Source organism: Xenopus laevis, chromosome 8L (assembly GCF_017654675.1).
Source record: "Xenopus laevis strain J_2021 chromosome 8L, Xenopus_laevis_v10.1, whole genome shotgun sequence".
NCBI lineage: Eukaryota > Metazoa > Chordata > Amphibia > Anura > Pipidae > Xenopus > Xenopus laevis.
The window spans coordinates 36,544,571-36,566,230 of record NC_054385.1 but is presented as its reverse complement, the minus strand read 5'-3'; the positions used below and the strand labels follow the sequence as shown (position 1 = coordinate 36,566,230).

Below are 21,660 nucleotides of genomic sequence, written 5' to 3'. Positions count from 1 at the left end.
AATATATTATAAAAAGCATGTTTAAACCATTTATTAGCCTCCAAAATGTTAATGGAAGCCCTAACCAAACCTCAGGTTTCTTCTTCATAGTGTCTGATTCATAAATGTAAACCTTTAAATAAATGAATGCAACGTTGATCAGAGTGTTATTATAAGAACTTTTGGAATTTACATCAATTACTTTTTTTTAAGACGCCAAAATAGAGACATATTTTCATATGTTAGCCCAAACGTAATGCTTCTGTGTCCTGGCCTTCAAACAAAAGGATTCAGAAGTATTCTATCTGTTTCATATTGAATAGAACCATATTGAATAGAATTGTTAATGGAAGCCCTAACCAAACCTCAGGTTTCTTCTTCACCGCTCTGCTGCTGAAGTCCTTATCATGACTTCCTATAAAACAAAGAATAACTTATAAACTCCTCCTCATAACCTTCAAAGCCATTCATTCCTCTGCACCTAACTACATCTCATCTCTTGTCTCTCTGTATGTTCCTGCCGAAACCTCCGCTCCTCTCAGAGCAACCACTTGGTTGTACCCCCCACTACTACTGCTGTTTCCCGTATCAAACCCTTCTCTCTTGCAACTCCTTATATTTGGAATGCCATTCCTGAATCTCTCAGGAGAGAATCCTCCTTCAATGTTTTTAAAACATAACTCAAAGACTACCTCTGGGAGCACCTGGATAACACCTGAACTGGCACTTATATAACAGTGTAACAAACTGTAACCCACAGCACCTTAATACCCCTCTGAATTGTGTCTGTATGTTACCCTCCCATTTAGACTGTTAGCCCTACGGGGTAGGGTCCTCTAGTCTTTTGTTTCCTCGACAATGAGCACTTAATCTGCATTGTAATTATATTTTATATTTATGTGAATTGTATTGACCCCTTGTTTGTTACTACTAATTTATTGTTTTGTTGTACAGTGCTTTGCCCTCAAGGAGCGCTTTACAAATAAAAATATACATACATAGTGTCTGATTCATAAATGTAAACCTTTAAATAAATGAATGCAACGTTGATCAGAGTGTTATTATAAGAACTTTTGGAATTTACATCAATTACTTATTTTTTAAGACGCCAACATATTAGGATACATGTACTGCTAATATACTTTTTGTAACAGCAGCACCAGCTGTATGAATTGGCTTTACAGTACTAATGAGGGTTATTTAACATTTGAACGGCACAATCATGATTGTTGAGCCATGCCTTGTTTTCATATGCTGCTTCTTATCCAGGAAGTGTAAATTCTGTGGAGCTGTATTAGGGCAATAGTGTATATAGTGAATAAAGTACCCCCTCTTGTAAAATATAAGGATATTATAAGTTACCGAGGAGTTTCATGACCATATAAAGCACGAGGCCGAAGGCCGAGTGTCTTTATACAGGTCATGGAACTCCGAGGTAACTTCTAATATCCTCATATTTAACAACTGGGGGTACTTTATTTATTATAATACACACATTTCAGTGAGTCATGTGACAGAAATGACATCAGAACTCACCATTTATAACTGATGACATCAGAACTCACCGTTTATAAGGATATAATATACAAGATAGTCATAGCTTTTGTGTATTATAAAGAGATATACAAAGTTAATCAAGTTGCATGCCTTTTTTCTATCATCAGCATTTTTCTATAACAAATACCTATACAGTTGCTAATTATCGTATAATACATTGTTTTCAACCCACTGCGGCTTTGCTCAGCAAACATATCCTCACTCTCCATCCATGTTACTGCTTCTTCCAGCCTGGTAAAGCCCGCTTATTTACATGTTTTGTAGTGTCGCAGAGATGAAGGATTGTACATGAGTTCCAGGTTGTAGAAAGGAACATGACTGCATTTATGAGGTTTTTGTGCTCTCATGTTTCCCCTTTGCATAATAACATATTCTACTCTTTTTTTCCTTGTCAACTTATCTAACATAAGTCATTTAAAAAAAAAAAATTGAATGAGTAATTATTGAAGATGTTTCATTACTCATCTGAGCAGCTTCTTCAGTTCAACTGACTGGTGTGGGAAGTTCTCGGCATAAAGACTCTTCCACTAATCCAATCACAACGGCACATTGTAACTCTTCAGAGAGGTGACATCTGAAATTCACAGATTGATTCTGTGTAGTTACTGTGATAGGATTACCAATGTGTCATGCAACTCCTAGAAATAGGTGTTACTTGTGAGGGTTGCATTAATGGATGTTTGAAGTGTTCTGAATCCGCCGGGGAACAGATGTTAGAACAGCATTGTATGTAGCAGACAGGTGGTGTCGAAGGCCCCCGCCTCTGTTCAGGGATGGTTTCTCCACCTTGACATGAATCGCCTCTTTCACGCCTCTTTCAAACCAGCAGTCTTCTTTATCCAAGATTTGGACATTGCTATCTTCAAAGGAGTGTCCTTTGTCTTTTAGGTGTTGAAAGAGTCTTGCCCTGTAGAGTTCGCTCTCCTATGCTGAGCCATTCGCTTGGTGAGCAGTTGTTTTGTCTTCCCATTGTATAGATCAGTGCACTCCTCAACTTGATCAACTTGATTCTTCTCTTAGGCTGAGATTATGGAATTGAGAAATACATATATTTGAGAAAAAACAATATTCTGAAAACATACATTAAGCTGAACTTCTTTTTCAATTGATTGGACAATATACAGTCATATGAAAAAGTTTGGGAACCCCTCTTAACCCCTGCATAACTTCCACTTTATGACTGATGCTTGAACATTATCCTGAAGAATTTGCTGATATTGGGTTGAATTCATCCGACCCTCGACTTTAACAAGGGCCCCAGTCCCTGAACTAGCCCCACAGCCCCACAGCATGATGGAACCTCCACCAAATTTGACAGTTGGTAGCAGGTGTTTTTCTTGGAATGTGGTGTTTTTCTTCCGCCATGCAAAGTGCTTTTAGTTATGACCAAATAACAAATTTTTTGCCTCATAAGTCCAAAGCACTTTGTTCCAAAATGACTGTGGCTTGTCTAAATGAGCTTTTGCATACAACAAGCGACTCTGTTTGTGGCGTGAGTTCAGAAACAGATTCTTTCTCATCACCCTGCCATACAGATGTTCTTTGTGCAAATTGCGCTGTGTTGTAGAACGATGTTGTAGCAACTGTGCCTGTGACCTACCATTTCCTGATTACATTCCTTACAATTGAAACTGACAGTTTAAACCTCTGAGATAGCTTTTTGTAGCCTTCCCCTAAACCACGATACTGAACAATCTTTGTTTTCAGATCTTTTGAGAGTTGCTTTGAGGGTCCCATGCTGTCACTATTCAGAGGAGAGTCAAACAGAAGCACAACTTGCAATTGGCCACCTTAAATACATTTTCTCATGATTGTAGACACTTGCCTATGAAGTTCAAGGTTTAACAAGCTAATCCAACCAATTTGGTGTTGCCAGTAATCAGTCTTGAGCAGTTACGTGCATTCAAATTAGCAAAATTACAAGGGTACCCACATTTTTGCACAGCCAGTTTCTCACATTTGATTTAATTTCATACAACTGAATACTGTTTCACTAAAAATCTTTGTTCAGAAAACACCCCAGTACTCCCAGTTTCCTGGGAAATGAAAGACATACCACTGTTGTCTTTTTGTTGAAATTGGAGTAAATTATTATGCAGGCTGAGAAGGGTTCCCAAACTTTTTCATATGACTGTAATTGCTTATACCCACCGCTTGCAGAAGATCCACAATTTCTGAGCTGAACTGAAATATATTGGTTTGTTGTTGCCCTTTGTAACATGGAATAATGTTGGTGGCCATTTGGTAGATGACAACACCTGATAACCACCAATCTGCTGCTGTGTTGTACTCCTTCCTTACCTTGAAGAGAAGAAACAGATCAAATCATAGTGTGTGTAAGTATGACTCTGCATGTAGTTTGTAGGCACAAACAGAGATGTCTATTTATACTGCATGCTGTTCTCTTGGATATATTTGGTTGGTTATTGATAATGTATAAATGCTGAACGCTGCAGTGTCTGTGGTGCAAATGAATCAATAGTGGGATTTGGGGATCCAGTGCAACATGTTTTAATACTGGTTACTGGGTTAATAATAAAACAGGGAAGGTACATTTGTATCTTATCGCGGAGTGCCATACAACTGATAAACTGATAAAAATGATAAAATGACAGTGCCATTAGCCTTACCCCTCTGCCTTTTGCCTTGGTGTTATGAAGATTAAACTTAAGAAGCAATCTGAGATGTGTTACACTGATGCCTCAGCTCCACCGCTGCCCCAAATCAGCTCCACCGCTGCCCCATGTCAGCTCCACCCCAGCACAGCCTGGTTCCATCCTATTTTGCCACCATTGTGTCCCCTTTCAACTATATGCCCTGGGCTACACCCAGATAGCGCCTATGTAAATCTGCCTCTGTGCTTATTAAAGTCAGAGCAAGAATGAGTGTTCAACTTGGAATCTTCTAATTTGGCTGAGCAATTTACCTTTTGTTCATTACTAAGCACTTGTTCAGAAGCAAGACATGTGGAGAGTGGGTATGATAGAATATATAACTTTAATCTGCCAGTATTCTCACCTCTTTCACCCTACTCCTCTGATCTTACAACTGAACTTTAACTGTCTTGTTCTTTCATGCCCAGGATCTTAGAGTGTGGAAAGTAAACAAAACGTGCAAGAAATTATATTCAGAGATTTGTAGTTGAGCTTTGAGTTTGCTGAATAAACTGTCATAAAATAACCTCTCTGACAGTCTCTGGGAAGAGACTGTGGCTGTGGGATAGCAGGTATAATAGAGAGAGATAGTGCGTATAGTAGCAGTGGATAATAGTCTCTGGGAAGGGAGTGTGACTGTGGGATAGCGGGTATAGTAGGGAGAGATGGTGCCTATAGTAACAGTGGGATAATAGTCTCTGGGAAGGGAGTGTGACTGTGGGATAGCAGGTATAGTAGGGAGAGATGGTGCCTATAGTAACAGTGGGATAATAGTCTCTGGGAAGGGAGTGTGACTGTGGGATAGCAGGTATAGTAGGGAGAGATGGTGCCTATAGTAACAGTAGGATAATAGTCTCTGGGAAGGGAGTGTGACTGTGGGATAGCAGGTATAGTAGGGAGAGATGGTGTCTATAATAACAGTGGATAATAGTCTTTGGGAAGGGACTGTGGCATAGCAGGTATAGTAGGGAGAGATGATGCCTATAGTAACAGTGGGATAATAGTGTCTGGGAAGGGAGTGTGACTGTGGGATAGCAGATATAGTAGGGAGAGATGGTGCCTATAGTAAGACTGGGAGATAACAGCCACTGGAAGGATAATTTGTGTTTGGCATGTATAGTAGTCTGAAATAGTTACAGTAACATTATATATTGCTCTTGGTTGAAGAAGTACAATTCCCAGCACCCAATTGGACACTTGAAAACTTAGAGCTAAAGACAACAATTGAAAGGTCAACCCCATAATTAATTTAATAATGAGGCTTTTAAAGCCTCTTTTGCCCCAGGCTCTACCAACACTAAAGACAATCCTGCTCACGTACTCCAGGTAGTCAGAGTGAGAGTTACAGTTGACTATTTTGTAGATATCAGGAAGTATAACAAGATTACTCTTGTAGTCATGGATATATCTTCATAGTCAGTGAAACAGTACGTGATTTCTTTCCTCTTTGAAATTCCTGAACATGTTCCCAGTTTTCATATGTTAGCCCAAACTTAATGCTTCTGTGTCCTGGCTTCAAACAAAAGGATTCAAAAGTATTCTATCTGTTTCATACTGAATAGAACCAGTAATCTTCCATGATATACCAAGCCATTCCTTACACCTATAGTATGTAAACTTCTTTTCATAAACAAACACCAGAAAGCCAATGCTCAGACCGGCATGTTTTTTTTTATTGAGAACATTTAAGTCTATGCAGCAAAAAACAATAATAATTTAACAAAGCAAAAAACACTTGGCAGACAGGGTTTCCAGCTTTTAAAATAAAGCTTTAAAAATGTGATGAAAATGACCCCCTGAATATACTGTATATTCTTGAACATTCTCTAGAATCATCATCCATCTGAACTGTAAGAAAGAACTAAGAACTAAAGGATCAGAGATGTTTCCCATCAGTTAATGAGTCTTGATGAAAAAGTTAGGTGCGTGATCTTCAAACTGATTGAACTCGTCGGTTCCAGCCACAAGGACAGTTGCAGGGAATGTTCTGGGACGTTCAGGATCCTGTGAAATTAAATGAAATGTCATGTGTTTATCTGCTTTAATAAACTATTCTGTCTCAGAAGCAGAAATACAGTGCTGCAATTCAAGAATAACCAATGGTAGTTAATGGTGGTTATGCTTCTTCTGTCTTTTTGAGAAGTAAACCACAAGCCTCCATGCAGGTGATTAACTAGAAATGACTGGCCCTTCAGCAAAATCTTTTTAGGTCCTGCAAACACCAAACTTTGGAAAAAAAGATCTGATTTGCACCCATACATTGTAAATGTGCCTCCTAGCAACTACTGGACCTGATGTCTATATACATACTGTATGCTTCTATTTTCCTGTATTTTATATAGACCACATGAAATCTTTTTATATTTCACTTTCGTTTTTTAATGGTTGCTAAGATATTCGAAGTTTTAGACTGTCAATACCAGGTTTTATACAACATTTATACTTTATATAAATATCTGGGAAACCAGAGGAAATTAAAAGTGCCCAGAGGACTTCACTTACTTTTTTTTATAATTTAATCTGAGACAATGTTCATTATAAAAGGGCCCATAAGAGTGGTCAGAAAATGTTCATCAATACCCAAATTTGTTCATGTTATTTGTTTATATAGTCAGTAGCTTCTAAAAACTTTGACAACAACAACATGTTTTAGTGCATTGATGATTATGAGTTCCAAGCCTACACAAAATACCCATATAATAATGTAATTAATTACTGACTGGTGCTGTAGTATAACTATCACCTCATCAATAATATTTCCTGCTAGACATCTGTCTATCGATATATACTGTATAAATATATTTATTCTGTCTGTCCATCCATCTGCTCTTGGTTTTTTACCTTGACAGGATATGCAGTTGTGGGCACATAGCGAATGACAAACCCACATCTTCTTCTCTCAGACATGTTGGCTTCACTGGCATGAACTGTCAATCCATCATGGACCTAAAATCATAAAGATTCAAATCTATTACTTTTGTTATATGCCAGGATCTCTTGATTTTTTTTTGCAGAGTGGCAAAATTGTTCCCTTCCTGTCATTTATTATTGCAGACCCTATAGTTTCTATATTTATAATGAACCAGTAATTTTTAAAATACTTTTGCACTTACAGACATAATTTATAAAATACTTTTGCACTTACAGACATCTGTCCGGCTTTGAGGGGACACTCAACCAAATCCTCCACCTGCACCAAGTGTCTGGGTATTTCCTGGTTTGTAGTCAGCAAGTTTCCTGGGATTTCTGCCACTCTATGTTCCAAAATGCCTTGTTTGTGGCTTCCTGTAAAATGAAGGTTAAGCTGTTAATAAATTGTTTGTCCAACATACATACTGTCATTTTATTATGTTGCAATTTTTAACAATTCACTGTCCCTTTTAATTTATACATAAGTACAAAAGTTAATACCTGGAATAACTTGCAGGACTCCATTTTCTGCATCCACATCATCAAATGCCAGCCACACAGAAGCCACAGGTCCTCCTTCGAATCCCCAATACCTGGAAGGATAAAGAGAACCCATTACTGATCCATGCTACAGTGGACAAGTTTCTTGACTTATTTACTAAATAAATCAGATTTCTATAGACTCACGTCATGTCCTGATGCCAAGCAACGTATGGAGCAGTGCTGTCTTTGTGGGGGACGTCAGAGGAAGGGTATTTACAGATAAACCTGGAGTCCAGAAGAATAACGTTGGGTCCTAACACAGCAGTGATGGTGTCCAGTAGTTTGGGATGAGCAGCCAGATTCATCACCCACTCATATTGCATGTGGATGTTGTGCAGGTTGTACTGTGTGTATTCCTTGCCTGCAAAATCAATAGGGAACCTTATAAATCAAACTTTATAACTCGCAGATAAAATACTCTTTGACTATCATCTATCTATCTTTCATCTAGAGAGAGAGAGAGAGAGAGAGAGAGAGATCATGAAAGCCATGAACAACTACGGTATTTAATAATATAAATAATGCTCTGATGTGGCAGCTAACTAGGATTAAATATGAAATGCACCTGGGTTTACCTTACATAATACACACAATTCTATTCATTAACAAAAATACTGTTTTTATGATGCCATCATTTTCCAAGCTTTCCTGCAAAATGAACTTCAGACTTACCAAATGTGTTCTCCAGTTTTGCATGTTCCTTGCAGGCCTGATGGAGCTCTTCCTTCCCCAGAACATCAATAGCTGTCAGGAAGCCTTTGGCTTCATAAAGAGCCTTTAGCTGTTTGGTTTCTGCCTTCATGGTTTATGGAGTGGATTTTCTGCTGTACAGTAATGCTGAGATGTATCAGGGATGTAGTACTGCCTGGCTTGTGCTCACCCTGGCTTTTATATACAGTCACAGACTGCAGCTATTCCCCTGGGGCAAATTTGTAAAAAAAAAACTGGTTTATTTACTGACTGGAAATCCTGAATGATTGTGCAAGGTCGGAGAGAAGAGCAATTCATTTCAGTGTGCGATGTAATGATCTTGGTTGAATAATTATGCTAATCCACTTTCACTATTGTCAGACTGCCTCACCCTCTCATAAACAAACTTCTTCGAAGGATGGGGTGATGAAATATGGAGTAATTTGTCCTAAATTCTTTCTTCTCTGTTAAAAAAAAGAACATTACTCTTATGAACCAAGGTCATTCATTTTATTAAAACCTTATTTTAAAAAAAAATGTTTCAGCCTTCATTTGAAATCTGGTATTTACATTACAATCCCTTTTAGTTTGTTAAAATGTCCTGCAATATCTCGACAATATATAGAATATGTTCTAATTTAGGAGATACAGTGCTCATTGTAAACCAAGAGGCTTATTTATGAAGCGCTAAAGCACTGATCACCTATTTATAAAATACATTTTACTCTATTAAGTATATTTTATATCACGTTAGAGTAAATCAAACTTAACTGACTTAAGGTTTATGTTAGTTAAAGGGGTATTCATATAATTTTTTAAGTATTTGCCTTCCTCCTCTGCTCCTTTTCAGCTTTCAAATGGGGATCACTGACCCCAGCAGCCAAAAAAATGTATTGTATTTTTACTGTTTATTAATTATCTTTCTACTTAGACCCTCTCCTACTTTTCTTTCAGTCTCTCATTAAAACCAGTGTGTAGTTGCTAGCGTAAATTGGATCCATTCCTAATAACCAGGTAACTTCTGAAAAAAAGATGAATGCAAACTTTACTATATACGTCATAGTAACTATTTGAAGGTGAACTGCCCCTTTAAAGATGCACCTTATGGTAAAACCTTAGCCCTTTCCTGGCAAAAGCTTACGTTTTCAGGAAATTCTCAGAAACTCACTGGAGAAAAACAATAGTGACGTCACATGAATAGAATGGAATAGAATAGGTGAATAGCCTAGGGCAAGCTGGGCTGCTGAATAGGAAATTGTATTAATGACATCACACATCTAAGTCTACATCTATAAACCTGAAATACCTGCTTTTACAATTGCAGCTGAAACTTGTTAGAGATACCTATTTCCTATGGAAGCAGCAGTGATAGTTCCCTTAGTATTTAGCAATATACTGTAATGTCTGTCACTTGTGTTTCCTCTATGGGCAGATCTGTAGTGTATCTCTGCTGGGTGAGGCTGTTTCTATTATTACAGAAAGGTAAATTCCCATTTATACCTGTGTCATGGAATAAATGATGTGGGAAGTAAAATTAGCAGCACTGAAAGTATTCTCATAAGCTTCCTTTAATAAGGTGTTTGGCCATAAGACAGTTATTTAGAAATTGGTGTATTGTTTAGGATAAATATCTAATTTCATATATATGTACAGATACATATACAGATATTGCTGTATACTGCTGGCAGTGATCACAAACCAGGAGCATGAACCCTGTAAGATGGTGACTTTTTATTGTCATCATCATTATGTATTACCACAATGCTCCATGCTCCACCAATATCATCAGCAAAATATCATGAACTTTATATTTATATATTTGTGTCCTTTTAGCTTTTTATAGCTATAATCAATATACATTAACACTTACGTATTGTTGTTTTTTTAATGGCTATATACAAATATCTGTGTGTTTGCAACAATAACTTTTACATGTCCTTCTTAACTGGTAAGTTGGACAGTCAGTGGTATTATATTTTGAGTCAGCAAATTGTGATTAAATTGTGTATAGTGCGGGGATAAATCATTTATTTTACTGTTGTCGCTGTATCATTTTAATTGATAAAGATTGTTTGTTGCTGATTAGAATACTTAGCAACTGTTTTTATTCCTTACCAGCAAAATCAGTGAATAACCTAATAAATAGAGGTGACTGGACCTGTTATATATATGCAGCAGGTAAAACTATGCTCCAGATATTTTCCAGATATTTCAGGAATAATTTAAGCCTACGGTATTGTATGGAAGTAATTGGCATTAAAGGAAACTATACCCCTGAACAATGTAGGTCTCTATAAAAATATATTGCATAAAACAGCTCTTATGTAAAACCCTGCTTCATGTAAATGTTCATAATATACTTTTTTAGTAGTATGTGCCATTGGGTAAACCTAAATAGAAAATTGTATATTACAGTTTGGTGAGATTCTTTAATATGTCACTTGTAATTTGTTATATTTCCTGTATGTATTATATAGAATATTATTATGCATCCATTTCCAAAAAACAATTATTTTGCAAAATTAACTGTCATTTTTAAACACTGACGCAACACCAGAATAACCAAACATATTCTCCAGTTTGGCATGTTTCTTGCAAGACTGATTGAGCTCTCATTCAGTCTGTTTCCAGCTGGTTGCCTTAATAATCCAGCACTAGTATTTCTGCTGTAACAAAATGCTCAGAAATAAGGACCGTCTGTCCTGCACTGGTTTCTTCTTATTCTTACCTCTCCTATACTGATTGTTACACTATTAGAAATCACAACCTTTCCCCTAGACAGAGATTTTAAACAACTACATTTCCTGTTTGATGCCAAGAATAATGTGGAAATCCAGAATGACTGTATAATTATGTAGAGTAAAGATGCACCTTGTATGATAACATACTTTATTAGCGACAGGTTACCTTCTTCCAAGGTCTCTTCCTTATGTTTGGAAAACTTGATGAGAAAAATGAACAGAAAATTAGTTTCCTAAAGCAGCCAAGTCATGTTTTTCTATTACATCAGTTGTTTCCTTTTTTCCCCTGTATTTTTCACACATTTTAAATGTGGTTATCACATTTGGTATTGATAATATTCAACATCTGTAATATATACTGCATAACCAGAAAAGAAAAAGAAATGAACATAAAAACGTAAAAGTAATAATCAAAAGTAAATTCTAAAATAAACTTTTTAAGTGCCGGTTAATCTAGGTACTCCAATAGGTTAAAGCAGTAAGTCCAGTTGTCCCATAAATCTGTATCAGATTTACCAGCATTTCCCAGGCAGCATTCAGGGACACCACACAGAAAAAGAAGAAGCATAATACAGCTCCATCAAATGGTTCATGTGCTGAGAGACAAGGAGAAGGCATTCCCTGCCCCACAGAGCTCACAATTAGATGTAGACATATAGTTTGTCCTGAAGCAATTTTACTTCATTTCAACACAATTCTCTCATTCTTACCTCAGCAAAGAAATACTGCATTTATCCCTGTGAAACCCCCTATTATAACCTAAAGTAAGCCTAACAGAGTCTGACACTGTTTTTATTACTTCACTACTGAATATAAAGCCAATTAATAGAAAGTGGTGTGACAGAGCTGTACAAGCCTACTCTTAATTACATGGAGAAGCCACAGGCAATGAAAGAGTGTGAACAAGTGAATAACTGGGGGGCGGTGCTTGTGGGTGTGTCCAAGTGCCGATATATAAAGCAGGAAATGTCACCACAGAGAAGTACTCTGCAGCTGGCTGTGGAGTTGAGTTTATTCAGCACAACATGACTGATTCCAGTGGTAAAACAAAGTCCCTTCACGCCAGTATCGGCACTCTGGCTATTAGCGCAGGTAAGGGCCAACTGCTCAGGCTGCCCTGCCATTGTTATTTACGTATGTGCTGATGCTTTGTCCTTGTATTAATATGTTTCTCATAAATGATGTTATAGGCTCGTTTTTATTGGCCATAAACTACTACAGCTGGACGACGGCAACCACAGTTATACCCAGCACAGCCCTTGGCATTCTCCTTCTGATTGTAGCTGCCATTCTGGCATATGTGGGTAAGTACAGCAGGGTAAATACACCCATAACTATGTTACATGTATAGCACTGAATGCTGTTCTGATATACAGTTAGGAAAATCATTTACTATAATGTCATAAGTCATTTTACAGGCAGGTTTTAGATGAGCAAAAGATTCATTACTATTACAGCTCTTTGTTTTATTAGCGCAGAAATGCTGTCGTTTTTTGTGATCCTTAAATTGCATAATAAAGCAATACAGGTATGAGACCTGTTATCCAGAATGCTCAGGACCTGGGGTTTCCAGGATATACCTTAAGTCTACTAAAAATCATGGAAATTTTAAATATACCCAAGAGGACGATTTTGATTCCAATAAGGATTATAATTAGGATTTATTATTACAGAGACAAAGAAAATCGTTTTTAAAAATCTGGACTATTTGTATAAAATGGAGTCTATGGGAAACGGCTTTTCTGTAACTGGGAGCTTTCTGGATAACAGGGTTTCTGAATTACGGATTCCATACCTTGTAAATACATGTTGATACTAAACTTTAAAAATGTGTTTTAAAACAAGCTTAAAGGAGATCTACGCATATGTAAAGAAAATGCAATTCTAGGAAAATGACCAATTTTGTCAATTTTGTGGTTTCAAGGTTTTTTGTAATTGCAATTAAAGCAGCATTTTTTAAAATAAATTCCCCTGAATATTTTATTTAAACTTGAAATGATGTAGCAGTCAGTTCTCCTCTAGGTCTGTTCATCAGCTGGCTTCCGCTCCATTGACTCACATCCATAAGTGCAGTGAATATAAACAGCCAGGCAGATACTGCTTTACGTAGCAATTACAACAATTATAAATCATTTTAAGGCAATGGAAAATGTTTAATGTATATTGGAAAGTTTCTTACAGTTGCATTATGTTTTTGGGTAGAGATCCATTTTAAATAGAGCTGTCTTACTTTTGTCACATTAGAGTTTCAGCACGTGTGAAATTCAGTGTTTGTTCTGTTTCAGCCAGAATTCTTTGCTTTCATAGCTATGCTAGACAAGGGCTACCCCATGTAGCAGTGTAGTAAATGTAAATGATAATGGTAATTGATCCTGCTTAGTGTCCCTAAAGTAGTGTCCATAAAGTATCCATCCTTTCCATAAAGTAAAACAACACACAGAAAATATGTAGAGACCTGGAAATGTCTGGGACTTGTAATTCACCCAATTCATTCTAAAAGGCAAATGCTGTCTGTTAGAATATTAGTAAATAATCTTATTTCTGTTATTATTTGCCTGTACTTTGGTACCCTGACACTGATAAAACAATCTTTCTCTCATGCAGGAATTCGAAAATGCAGGACAAATGCTTCACTGTGTGTGTTATTTTACTGGACTGTATCAGCTCTGTGGTTCAGTTCTGGAATCAACTTCATATTGGCAGGAAATAATGTGTTCTCCAACACTAACCAGAACACTGTGTCCACTCTGAGTGGAACCAACTTTCCACTAGCAGGCAACCCTGACATGACCAATGCCAATGTTCCTGGGCTAATAGCATTTGCTGTGGGCCTGTTTATTATTGGCATTATGGGGATACTTCAAAATGAAACGCCTCTTGCTTTCATGGCAATTGCTCTTTCTCTTTCTTCTATTCATGAAACTGTGTTGCTTTATAAAGTCAACTTTGGTGCCTCTGCTATAGCCTGTAACTATCTGATTGTCACTTTAATTGGGTTGTACTTTGTTGCAGGCAGAGTAGTGTCCATTCTCAGTAAGGGGCAGTTTAATCTTCCAGGCACAAGCCTGACTGAGAAAGCAGATCAGGAGCAAGGTACAATGAAAGGATTAAGTAGAATAGAATTTGAGGCTACATACCTTCTCCTTAACATGGTCTCTTCCAGTGTGTTTGCCTGCAGACTTCTGGGTATAACCAATAGTCTGTTTGTTGGACAAGTGCCATGGCTCTGGACAGCAGCAGTTTTCCAGACTGCCATTTGTATTTTGTCATATCGCTATTACAACATGTTAGATGCAACCACAGTTGCCTTTTTCTCCATTCTGAGATTTGCAGAGGGCTATTCGCTACTTTATCAATTTTTTAACACTGGCGAGCCAAACTTCCCTCTGCCTTTCCTGATTGTTTTTGCCGTCCTGTTTTTCATCCTTTCCCTTTTCACAAGTTTAAAAAGTCTGATAGATTCAGGATATTTACTCCTGTTTGTTGCATATTGCATTGCGTTAGCCTGCAGTCCTCAGGCCTTTTTTCATGGTGGATCACAGGGGGTTAATGTTGCAATTTTCTTGTTTTCAGCAATTCTTCTCCTAATTAAATTGTATAACTCTAAATCATCAGCTAAGATCTGCATTGGGGAGGGAATTATAGAGAAACTTTTTGCAAGTAATAGCTTTTTCAAGTTGCGCCAAGGGAAAAGCATTCATGAGCCATTCCTTGGTTTTTCAAAGTACGCAGATGCTGATGTCCTTGCTCATGCGTGCAGTGCTCTTGCTGCTTTTGCCATGACAATGCCAGGCACCTCTAGCACACCTCTGCTTACAGTTGTTTTGCCGTGGGTTGTGGTGGCTGGGGGCATTTATCACCTTATTTGTGGATCAGTCGCCTTCTCTCGTGGTAAGACACTTGAGAGTAGTGCTTTTATACTTTATGGAGTCATGTGGGTTATTTGGGGACTCACACGCTATGGTGGCCTGTATGGAACAAGCAGAGGTTTCAATACTGCAGTGGGAATTATAAGCTTCCTCCTCTTTAATAGCTTCATTGTCTTCAGTACCCTTTTCCTTACAAAAGCATGGTTTGCCTATTCTCTAACATTTCAGCTTATCCTCATCAGCTTTCTGCTAGATTCCCTAAACGCTTTACCTCAAGACTATGATATTGCTATTACTATTATCTTTGGACTTGTAAGCTTCTACTGCTTCCTTGCTACCTTATTTAATAGTGTTTTTGAAGGTCCCCAAATACCAGTTGGCAGCCCTTTTATAAAAATCAGTGGCTTTTCAAACGATAAATCGAAGTGCCCTCACGTCGTCTCTACCAGAACAAGCTCCGTCAGACAAATTGCAGGTATGTGTCTGTCCATCCATTTAATATTACTTAACAATATCGACATTTCAACTGTAGAGAGGCATTTTTTAAATTGCATTTAAAAACCTTTATATATTCAAGCAAATTTAGGGGCTTGGTTGTTGTAAGGGACAACTTGATAAAATAGGGAAAAGAATCCAAAAATTATCCTTTTACTCCTTTGTCATTATACTAGACAAACTCAAGGTAAATTAAAAATAGTAATTGGTACTAAATTTCATTATGAACACTTTAAACAATTGATGAAATCAAACTTTGATAAATATGATACTTGTTTGTTTTAGTTTTGAGTTTAGGAGAAACAAATGACCCAATAGTAATAATTAACTTTCCAATGTGACCCCCTTTTTGTTTTAGAGATCATGAAGAATGGAGGAATATGTGTAATTCCAACTGATACGGTCTATGTTCTAGTGGCTGCTTGCAACCAGCCTGATGCTGTGGAGAAAGCATACAAGTAAGTGGGATTATTGCAAGTTCAGTTTAAACTAGTGTTTATTCTAAAGTAGGGTAAGAATTGTGTGTTGCTAGGGTCTTTACTTATTTCGTGTGTTTACCATCTTTTAGAGGCAGATTTATCAAGGGTCAAATTTCGAAGTAATAGGAGTTTTTTTGAACTCCCATAACTTCAAAATTTTAATTAAAAAAAAAAACAATCGAAATTTATAAAAATCAAAATTCTTTTTGGGTGAATAGGTCAGTTTTCCGTACGATTCGAAGTAACCGCGCATTCGATCGAATTAGATTCAACGTTTTTCCAAAAAAAACCTTAGATTTTTCAAAGTCCACCAATTGACTCCAAATAGGTTATAGGAGGTTCCCCATAGGCTAAAACAGCAATTCGGCAGGTTTCAGATGGCGAATGGTCAAAGTCGAATTTTTAAAGAGACAGTACATGATAAATTTCGATATTCAAATCTTTTTCAAATTCAAATTGAATTTTGACTATTTCCTAGTTGAAGTACACAAAAATTAGCTTGAAATTCTATTTTTTTTCATTATTTGAATTTTCACCTCGACCTTTGATAAATCTGCCCCTTATTGTCTACAAAACCCAAACACACCAAATTGACCTAAATCTTTATTTTTGTTTCTCTGTTACAGAACAAAGCGTCAAGCTCAAGACCGGCCCATGTCGCTTTGGATTTCAAGCCTAGAGCAACTTGCATCAGCCAAACACTTATTTAGCCCTCTGTTATGGGACTTTATGCACAAAGCGTGGCCATCGTCAATCAGTTTGGTTATACCTAGAGGTGAGAACATGAACATTTTTGTCTGCAAAAGTTTTCTTGCATCAAATGAAAAGGTGTTCTGACATCTTTAGTTACGTGGAAGGAGCAAAGGGAACAGGAATTTCTGGTTAAAAGGTAGAGTTGAAAGTAGAACAAATCAGTGGTATAGGGTTTATCATTTGAAGCTGCGGTTTTTTCTTTTGGCCTTTAGAGCGAACAATCGAATTTGGTAGTGAGCTTGGATACTGGGCTTGGATTCAGGGAGGCAAAATCCCATATCAGGCCATGTGACTCATAGCAAAACAGTCTATTGACTTTGATTAAAGAGCTACACAGATCTAAAGGGTCTTAAAATGCTCTGAACAAAATGTATGCAGCAAGTAAAGAAAGCAACACAAGGCATTTGTGGGGAAGGAACGCCCAGTACAGGGGCTTGCAGTTCTTTTATTACTGTGAGTGGCACTAAACATCAGATTCTGTAAGTCAGCGGCTCAGGCATCTACCAGTATTAGAATATACTGCTTCATGAGGTGCTCAATGTGCCAGTAAAAAATTCTCCTGCTGGTGAAGCAGCACTTAAAGTATTATGTGAAAATTGAGTCTCCTAGTAATTTATTCAGTGTATAAAATTTGCTATAAAAATATACAAATTTCTCTTACAGGGCCGTGGCTGGAGGTCTTGGGTGCAAAGGAATCTTCCAAATACATAGGAACTCCTCAGAGCATTGCCATTCGGATCCCAGACTGCACTGTTACTACTCACTTGATAGACATGGTGAGAGAAACCACATTTTTAAATGGAAACCAAAAATGTCTAATATAATTGCAGAAATATTTTCCCCATATTTACCTCTATAAATGGCTGTGAATGTTAAATTGCTATCTAGTTGGGAATATAGGTGTTATTGGTTGAAAGCATTTGGAAAACCTTGTTTTCATCACTGCTACTAAACAAGACTGGCTAATAAAGCACTATATAAATACACCATATGAATACTGTAATGTTTATACTAAAAGAAATACTTTCTATACAGGTGGGACCAATAGCAGTTACATCAGCAAATCCATCAGGAGAAGCAGATACAACACACCATAACCAAGTTTTTGCCAAGTTAGGAGATAAGGTACAGTACAATATGACTTCTGTGGCATAGTTATAGAGGAAGCTGACCCCATGGTGTGGGGGGCTGGGATATGGCTGGTCCAGGGAATGGGGGGGACTGGACTGCAGGGTCAGCTTCCTCTATAGACACCTTGCTGTAGAAAAATCTGGCCACTCACTGCCTGGAATGGTAGGTGTGTGAGTAGGTGCACAAGTTCGCATGTGTGAGCTGTTGAGGAAGGAGGGCAAGAAGTATGCTTCTGCTTCTGAGTTTCCCAGCTAGTGAAATTGTAGCTCATAGGGACAACAAACTAGACTGATCTGTAATAACTTTTGTATTTTAGGTAGATGGTGTTCTCTGTGATGGGCCCTCCCCAGAAAACATTGCTTCCACTGTGGTGGACTGCACCAAGATTGATAGTGGAAACCTTGGCTTTTTCAGAGTTGGCATTGTGCCTAAATCCCAGGTAATGTATGCTTCCCTCCAAATTAAGGATACTCTTTGCACACCATCATTTACACTAGATTGTGTTCTTTGCAGGCCATAAACAGAAGTACCACTGACTTGAACCAATGCCTTTTTTTGTTGGGATAATAAATCTATTTTAATACATGCTCTTCAAATATCTACCTGGTATCCATTTATCATTCGAAATAGGGAATGGTGGTCTATTTTAACCAAAAATGTTCATTGCATTTGTTGATTAAAGTTTTACTCTGCATGACTTGGCAAAGTAAATACTTCTCAGAGCTGAATTTGATCAGTTTCTGCTGCTGGTATTACAGTACCAGGCAATTAAGATTCTAGCCCAGCTTTATTGTAAATGGACAGGTAACAAATGTGTGATCAGTATATATTTTACTTTTTATTCACCATTCCACGTTACATTTGTTACAGGTATTACAGATTTTTGAAGAAGTTAAGAATAGAAATACATTTGGCTATGAAAACAGTGCTTTTGTTGGCTCCACTGACCAACTGGACAATTCTGCTGACAATTCCAACCCAGAGTTATATGCAGAAATTGAAGCTAAAGAGACCACTGACCAACTGCAGAATTGTGATGGAAATTCCAATCCACAGCCCAAAGCCTACGTTAATGGTGGATTTGCATTAAATGAAAAAGATTTGAAACTTTAATAATGGTTAACTAAACTATGGTGTCTCTTAACAATAGAAAAGCTGCTTAAATCTTCACTAAGTGTTTTTGTACATACTGTATTTATAAACTGTATGAGTTTCAGTATTTATTAATGTTCATTTTTACATTGCTCATTGGTATATTTATAATTGATACTATTTTTAATAAATTATGCGAAATGTTTTGTAAATATTTCTAACTCTTTTGTGATGATCTTAGTGGTGTTCTTGCAAGCTGTGCCATTGTGTTGTATCAATGGCTTCTATTTTATACTTTACATCTGAATATGCTTATATTTCTTGAGTGAATATGAAAAATGGATCAGCTTTCTGTTTAGGGCAGACAACCACAATATTCTTAACTATAGTAAATATTTGTGGGTCCTCTAAGATACAGATTAAGAAGTGCTATTCTAGGGTTTTTAATTAATGGGTAATTTTGGCATTTAGGGCTATATTACCATCAGATATTGCAAACTATTTGCAAATAACGGTAGCTCTTGAACTCTATCATCCATTGTTCATCCTCCATCCTCCAAATGGAGCTAACCAGTCAGATGTCACTTGTAAAGTTAGAGGATCTCTAATTGCTAAGGCCCAAAGCTGGGTCTGCAACTACCACTCTTCACACATTTCTAGCCATAATTTAAGAACCATGCCCAACTTACAAATTGTGTTCTGGCCAACCTCACTGGTTTGGTTACTCTACACGTCCTGCACCACAGTTGTTATTGTGTATCATCTACTGAAGTTCTACTAAATTCATTACAGACTGGACAAAATGCAATATTTAACATTGTTGTAGAATCTCTGCTTCTCAATAACTGCTTTGCTTAGCAGGTTGGAATGTAAAGTGTGTTCTGTACATTCTTAGACAATGCAGGAACATCTCTGGTACTTTGTAGAACTGTGCACTCTGTAGAACTCTTGTAGAACTGTTAATCTCATAGTTCTCTTGGGTGGTGTTCTCTTGCTGCAGTGCGCAGCATATTTTTAATACCCCTCCAAACAAACCCCAGTACACATATATACACATATTTATACTGACCTATATATATATAGAGAGAGAGAGAGAGAGAGAGAGAACGAATGGAGCGCACACCTTACAAAAAATATAGCCTGGGTGCTAGTCAGAACCGGGTAAAATAAAAAATGCAGCAGCGACAGCACTCCAAGGGATTTCAACCAGATAATAGTGGTTAAATAAAAAGATTTATTAATATCCAACGTTTCAGTTCCTTTCATCAGGGAAAACCAAACTACCAACTTGCAGTGCACATTTAAAGCTAAGAATTGGCGCCAGCTGTGGTTGCTAGGCAACCGGAAACAGGAAGTGCAGGTCCGTGAGAAGTGACAGGGAAGGAGAAGTGTAGCGCAATATCGCTACTAAGAACTGCAGGGTACTGACCTCCTCAGACGCATTATAATCCCCAGGCACGAGCATTCAAAGGCACCTCTGTGTATTCAGGGGGGGCGTGTCCAGCTCCCCGTGAATGGCAGGGAGGGGCAGTGGGATGACACAGAGAGTACAAACCCTTCAATCACACCCACACGTTATCATACAGCCATGGTCTTAGCAACACCACGTGGCGTGTACACCAGCAATATTAATCTTGCAGTAAGGTGGTTAGGCCACGTAATAACGCAGCATGACCCACCTAGCTCAGGATAAAGCCCCAGACCCTCCGGCTCTTGGTGGCAGCGTCAAAGCACCTTACTCCCAAACCCACATACAGTGACCCAACACAGCACTAGGGTCTGCCCAGAAGTGCGACTTAAAAGGCATATAGGGCTAGGTAACAGGAAACAACCTGTTAGTATAGAAATGAGTCATGGATCAGAGTTAAAAACAATGTTACAGTATATACTGCTGCAAGAAGGAAACCAGGAAGGGTGGACATGATGAAATACTCGAGACAGGATGGACATAGCATATGAGGACAAATGACACCATAATGTAGTAACCAGCAGAGTCAAAAGCAGACATTATAGGAAGCAACCCAAGGGCAAAGTTTCATTAAGTCCACGTGGTACCAGAGTATCAAGTCTGTGGATCCATCTGGCTTCTCTCCTCAGCAGGGCTTGATCTCTGTTGCCCACTCTTGCTAAGGGAGGTTGTTGATTGATTGCCATACACCTAAAGGTGAGCAATGTGTGTCCAATCTGCAGAAAGTGTTTAGCCACAGCCCACAGGCTGTATTTCTTTGCCCTCTTTTAATGCTTTACTGATCGGTGATTACTTATTCTCTCTTTGAGTGTGGTACTTGTTTTACCCACATAGTACTTGCCACAAGGGCACGTGATGATATACACAACGTACAGGCGCGTTCACAATGTCCCCGCCCCAGGCTTACCTTAGGAATGCTCACGGGAGGTCTGGTGGGGGGCGCATTGCTAGCGCAGAGTGCGAAATATCGCTCTCTGCGCTAGAAAAGCCGAATTTTCGGTTTAATAACCGGAAATTCGGCTCTTAAAGTTACAGGAGCGGCTTTTTGCCGCCCCAGGTAACATCTGGGGAGCTGCTGCCGGAGGCAAGTACTCACCTTGCCTCATGGCAGAAACGCCCCTGACAACGTATGGAGAGAAGCAACCAAGCCTATGTGCAATTTTATACCTCTTCCCTGTGTGGGGATGAGGAAAATCCACGCCAATGAGCAGGCATCTACAGGTCACGCAGTCAGGGCATTTATAACACCCAAGTATCTTCTGTTTAGAAAGCCAGTCAGTTTGCGTGTTGGGTAAACCA

At 38.1% G+C, this 21,660-nt stretch overlaps 2 protein-coding genes and 1 long non-coding RNA gene across 3 annotated transcripts; 1 reads left to right on the top strand and 2 right to left on the bottom strand.

Moving 5' to 3' along the window:
* Positions 1 to 5,842: 5,842 nt before the first annotated feature.
* Positions 5,843 to 8,485, bottom strand: phyhdlb.L (probable alpha-ketoglutarate-dependent hypophosphite dioxygenase-like gene B L homeolog). The gene is given in 6 exon segments (NM_001096084.1): positions 5,843 to 6,194; positions 7,032 to 7,136; positions 7,336 to 7,475; positions 7,602 to 7,693; positions 7,788 to 8,004; positions 8,316 to 8,485. Coding segments are annotated over 6 exon segments (792 nt in total). The 5' UTR covers positions 8,446 to 8,485; the 3' UTR covers positions 5,843 to 6,086.
* A 2,723-nt stretch (positions 8,486 to 11,208) lies between these two features.
* LOC121397016 lies at positions 11,209 to 11,914 on the bottom strand. The gene is made up of 2 exons (XR_005963343.1): positions 11,785 to 11,914; positions 11,209 to 11,274 (listed from the first exon to the last, which is right to left on the bottom strand). It is a non-coding gene; the product is annotated as an uncharacterized LOC121397016 (long non-coding RNA).
* A 146-nt stretch (positions 11,915 to 12,060) lies between these two features.
* Positions 12,061 to 19,107, top strand: satpb.L (uncharacterized LOC100489887 L homeolog). Its single transcript, NM_001088600.1, is given in 11 exon segments — positions 12,061 to 12,166; positions 12,265 to 12,378; positions 13,679 to 14,370; positions 14,372 to 14,387; positions 14,390 to 15,418; positions 15,797 to 15,896; positions 16,544 to 16,692; positions 17,334 to 17,446; positions 17,706 to 17,795; positions 18,118 to 18,240; positions 18,672 to 19,107. Coding segments are annotated over 11 exon segments (2,736 nt in total). The 5' UTR covers positions 12,061 to 12,099; the 3' UTR covers positions 18,915 to 19,107.
* Positions 19,108 to 21,660: the final 2,553 nt, after the last annotated feature.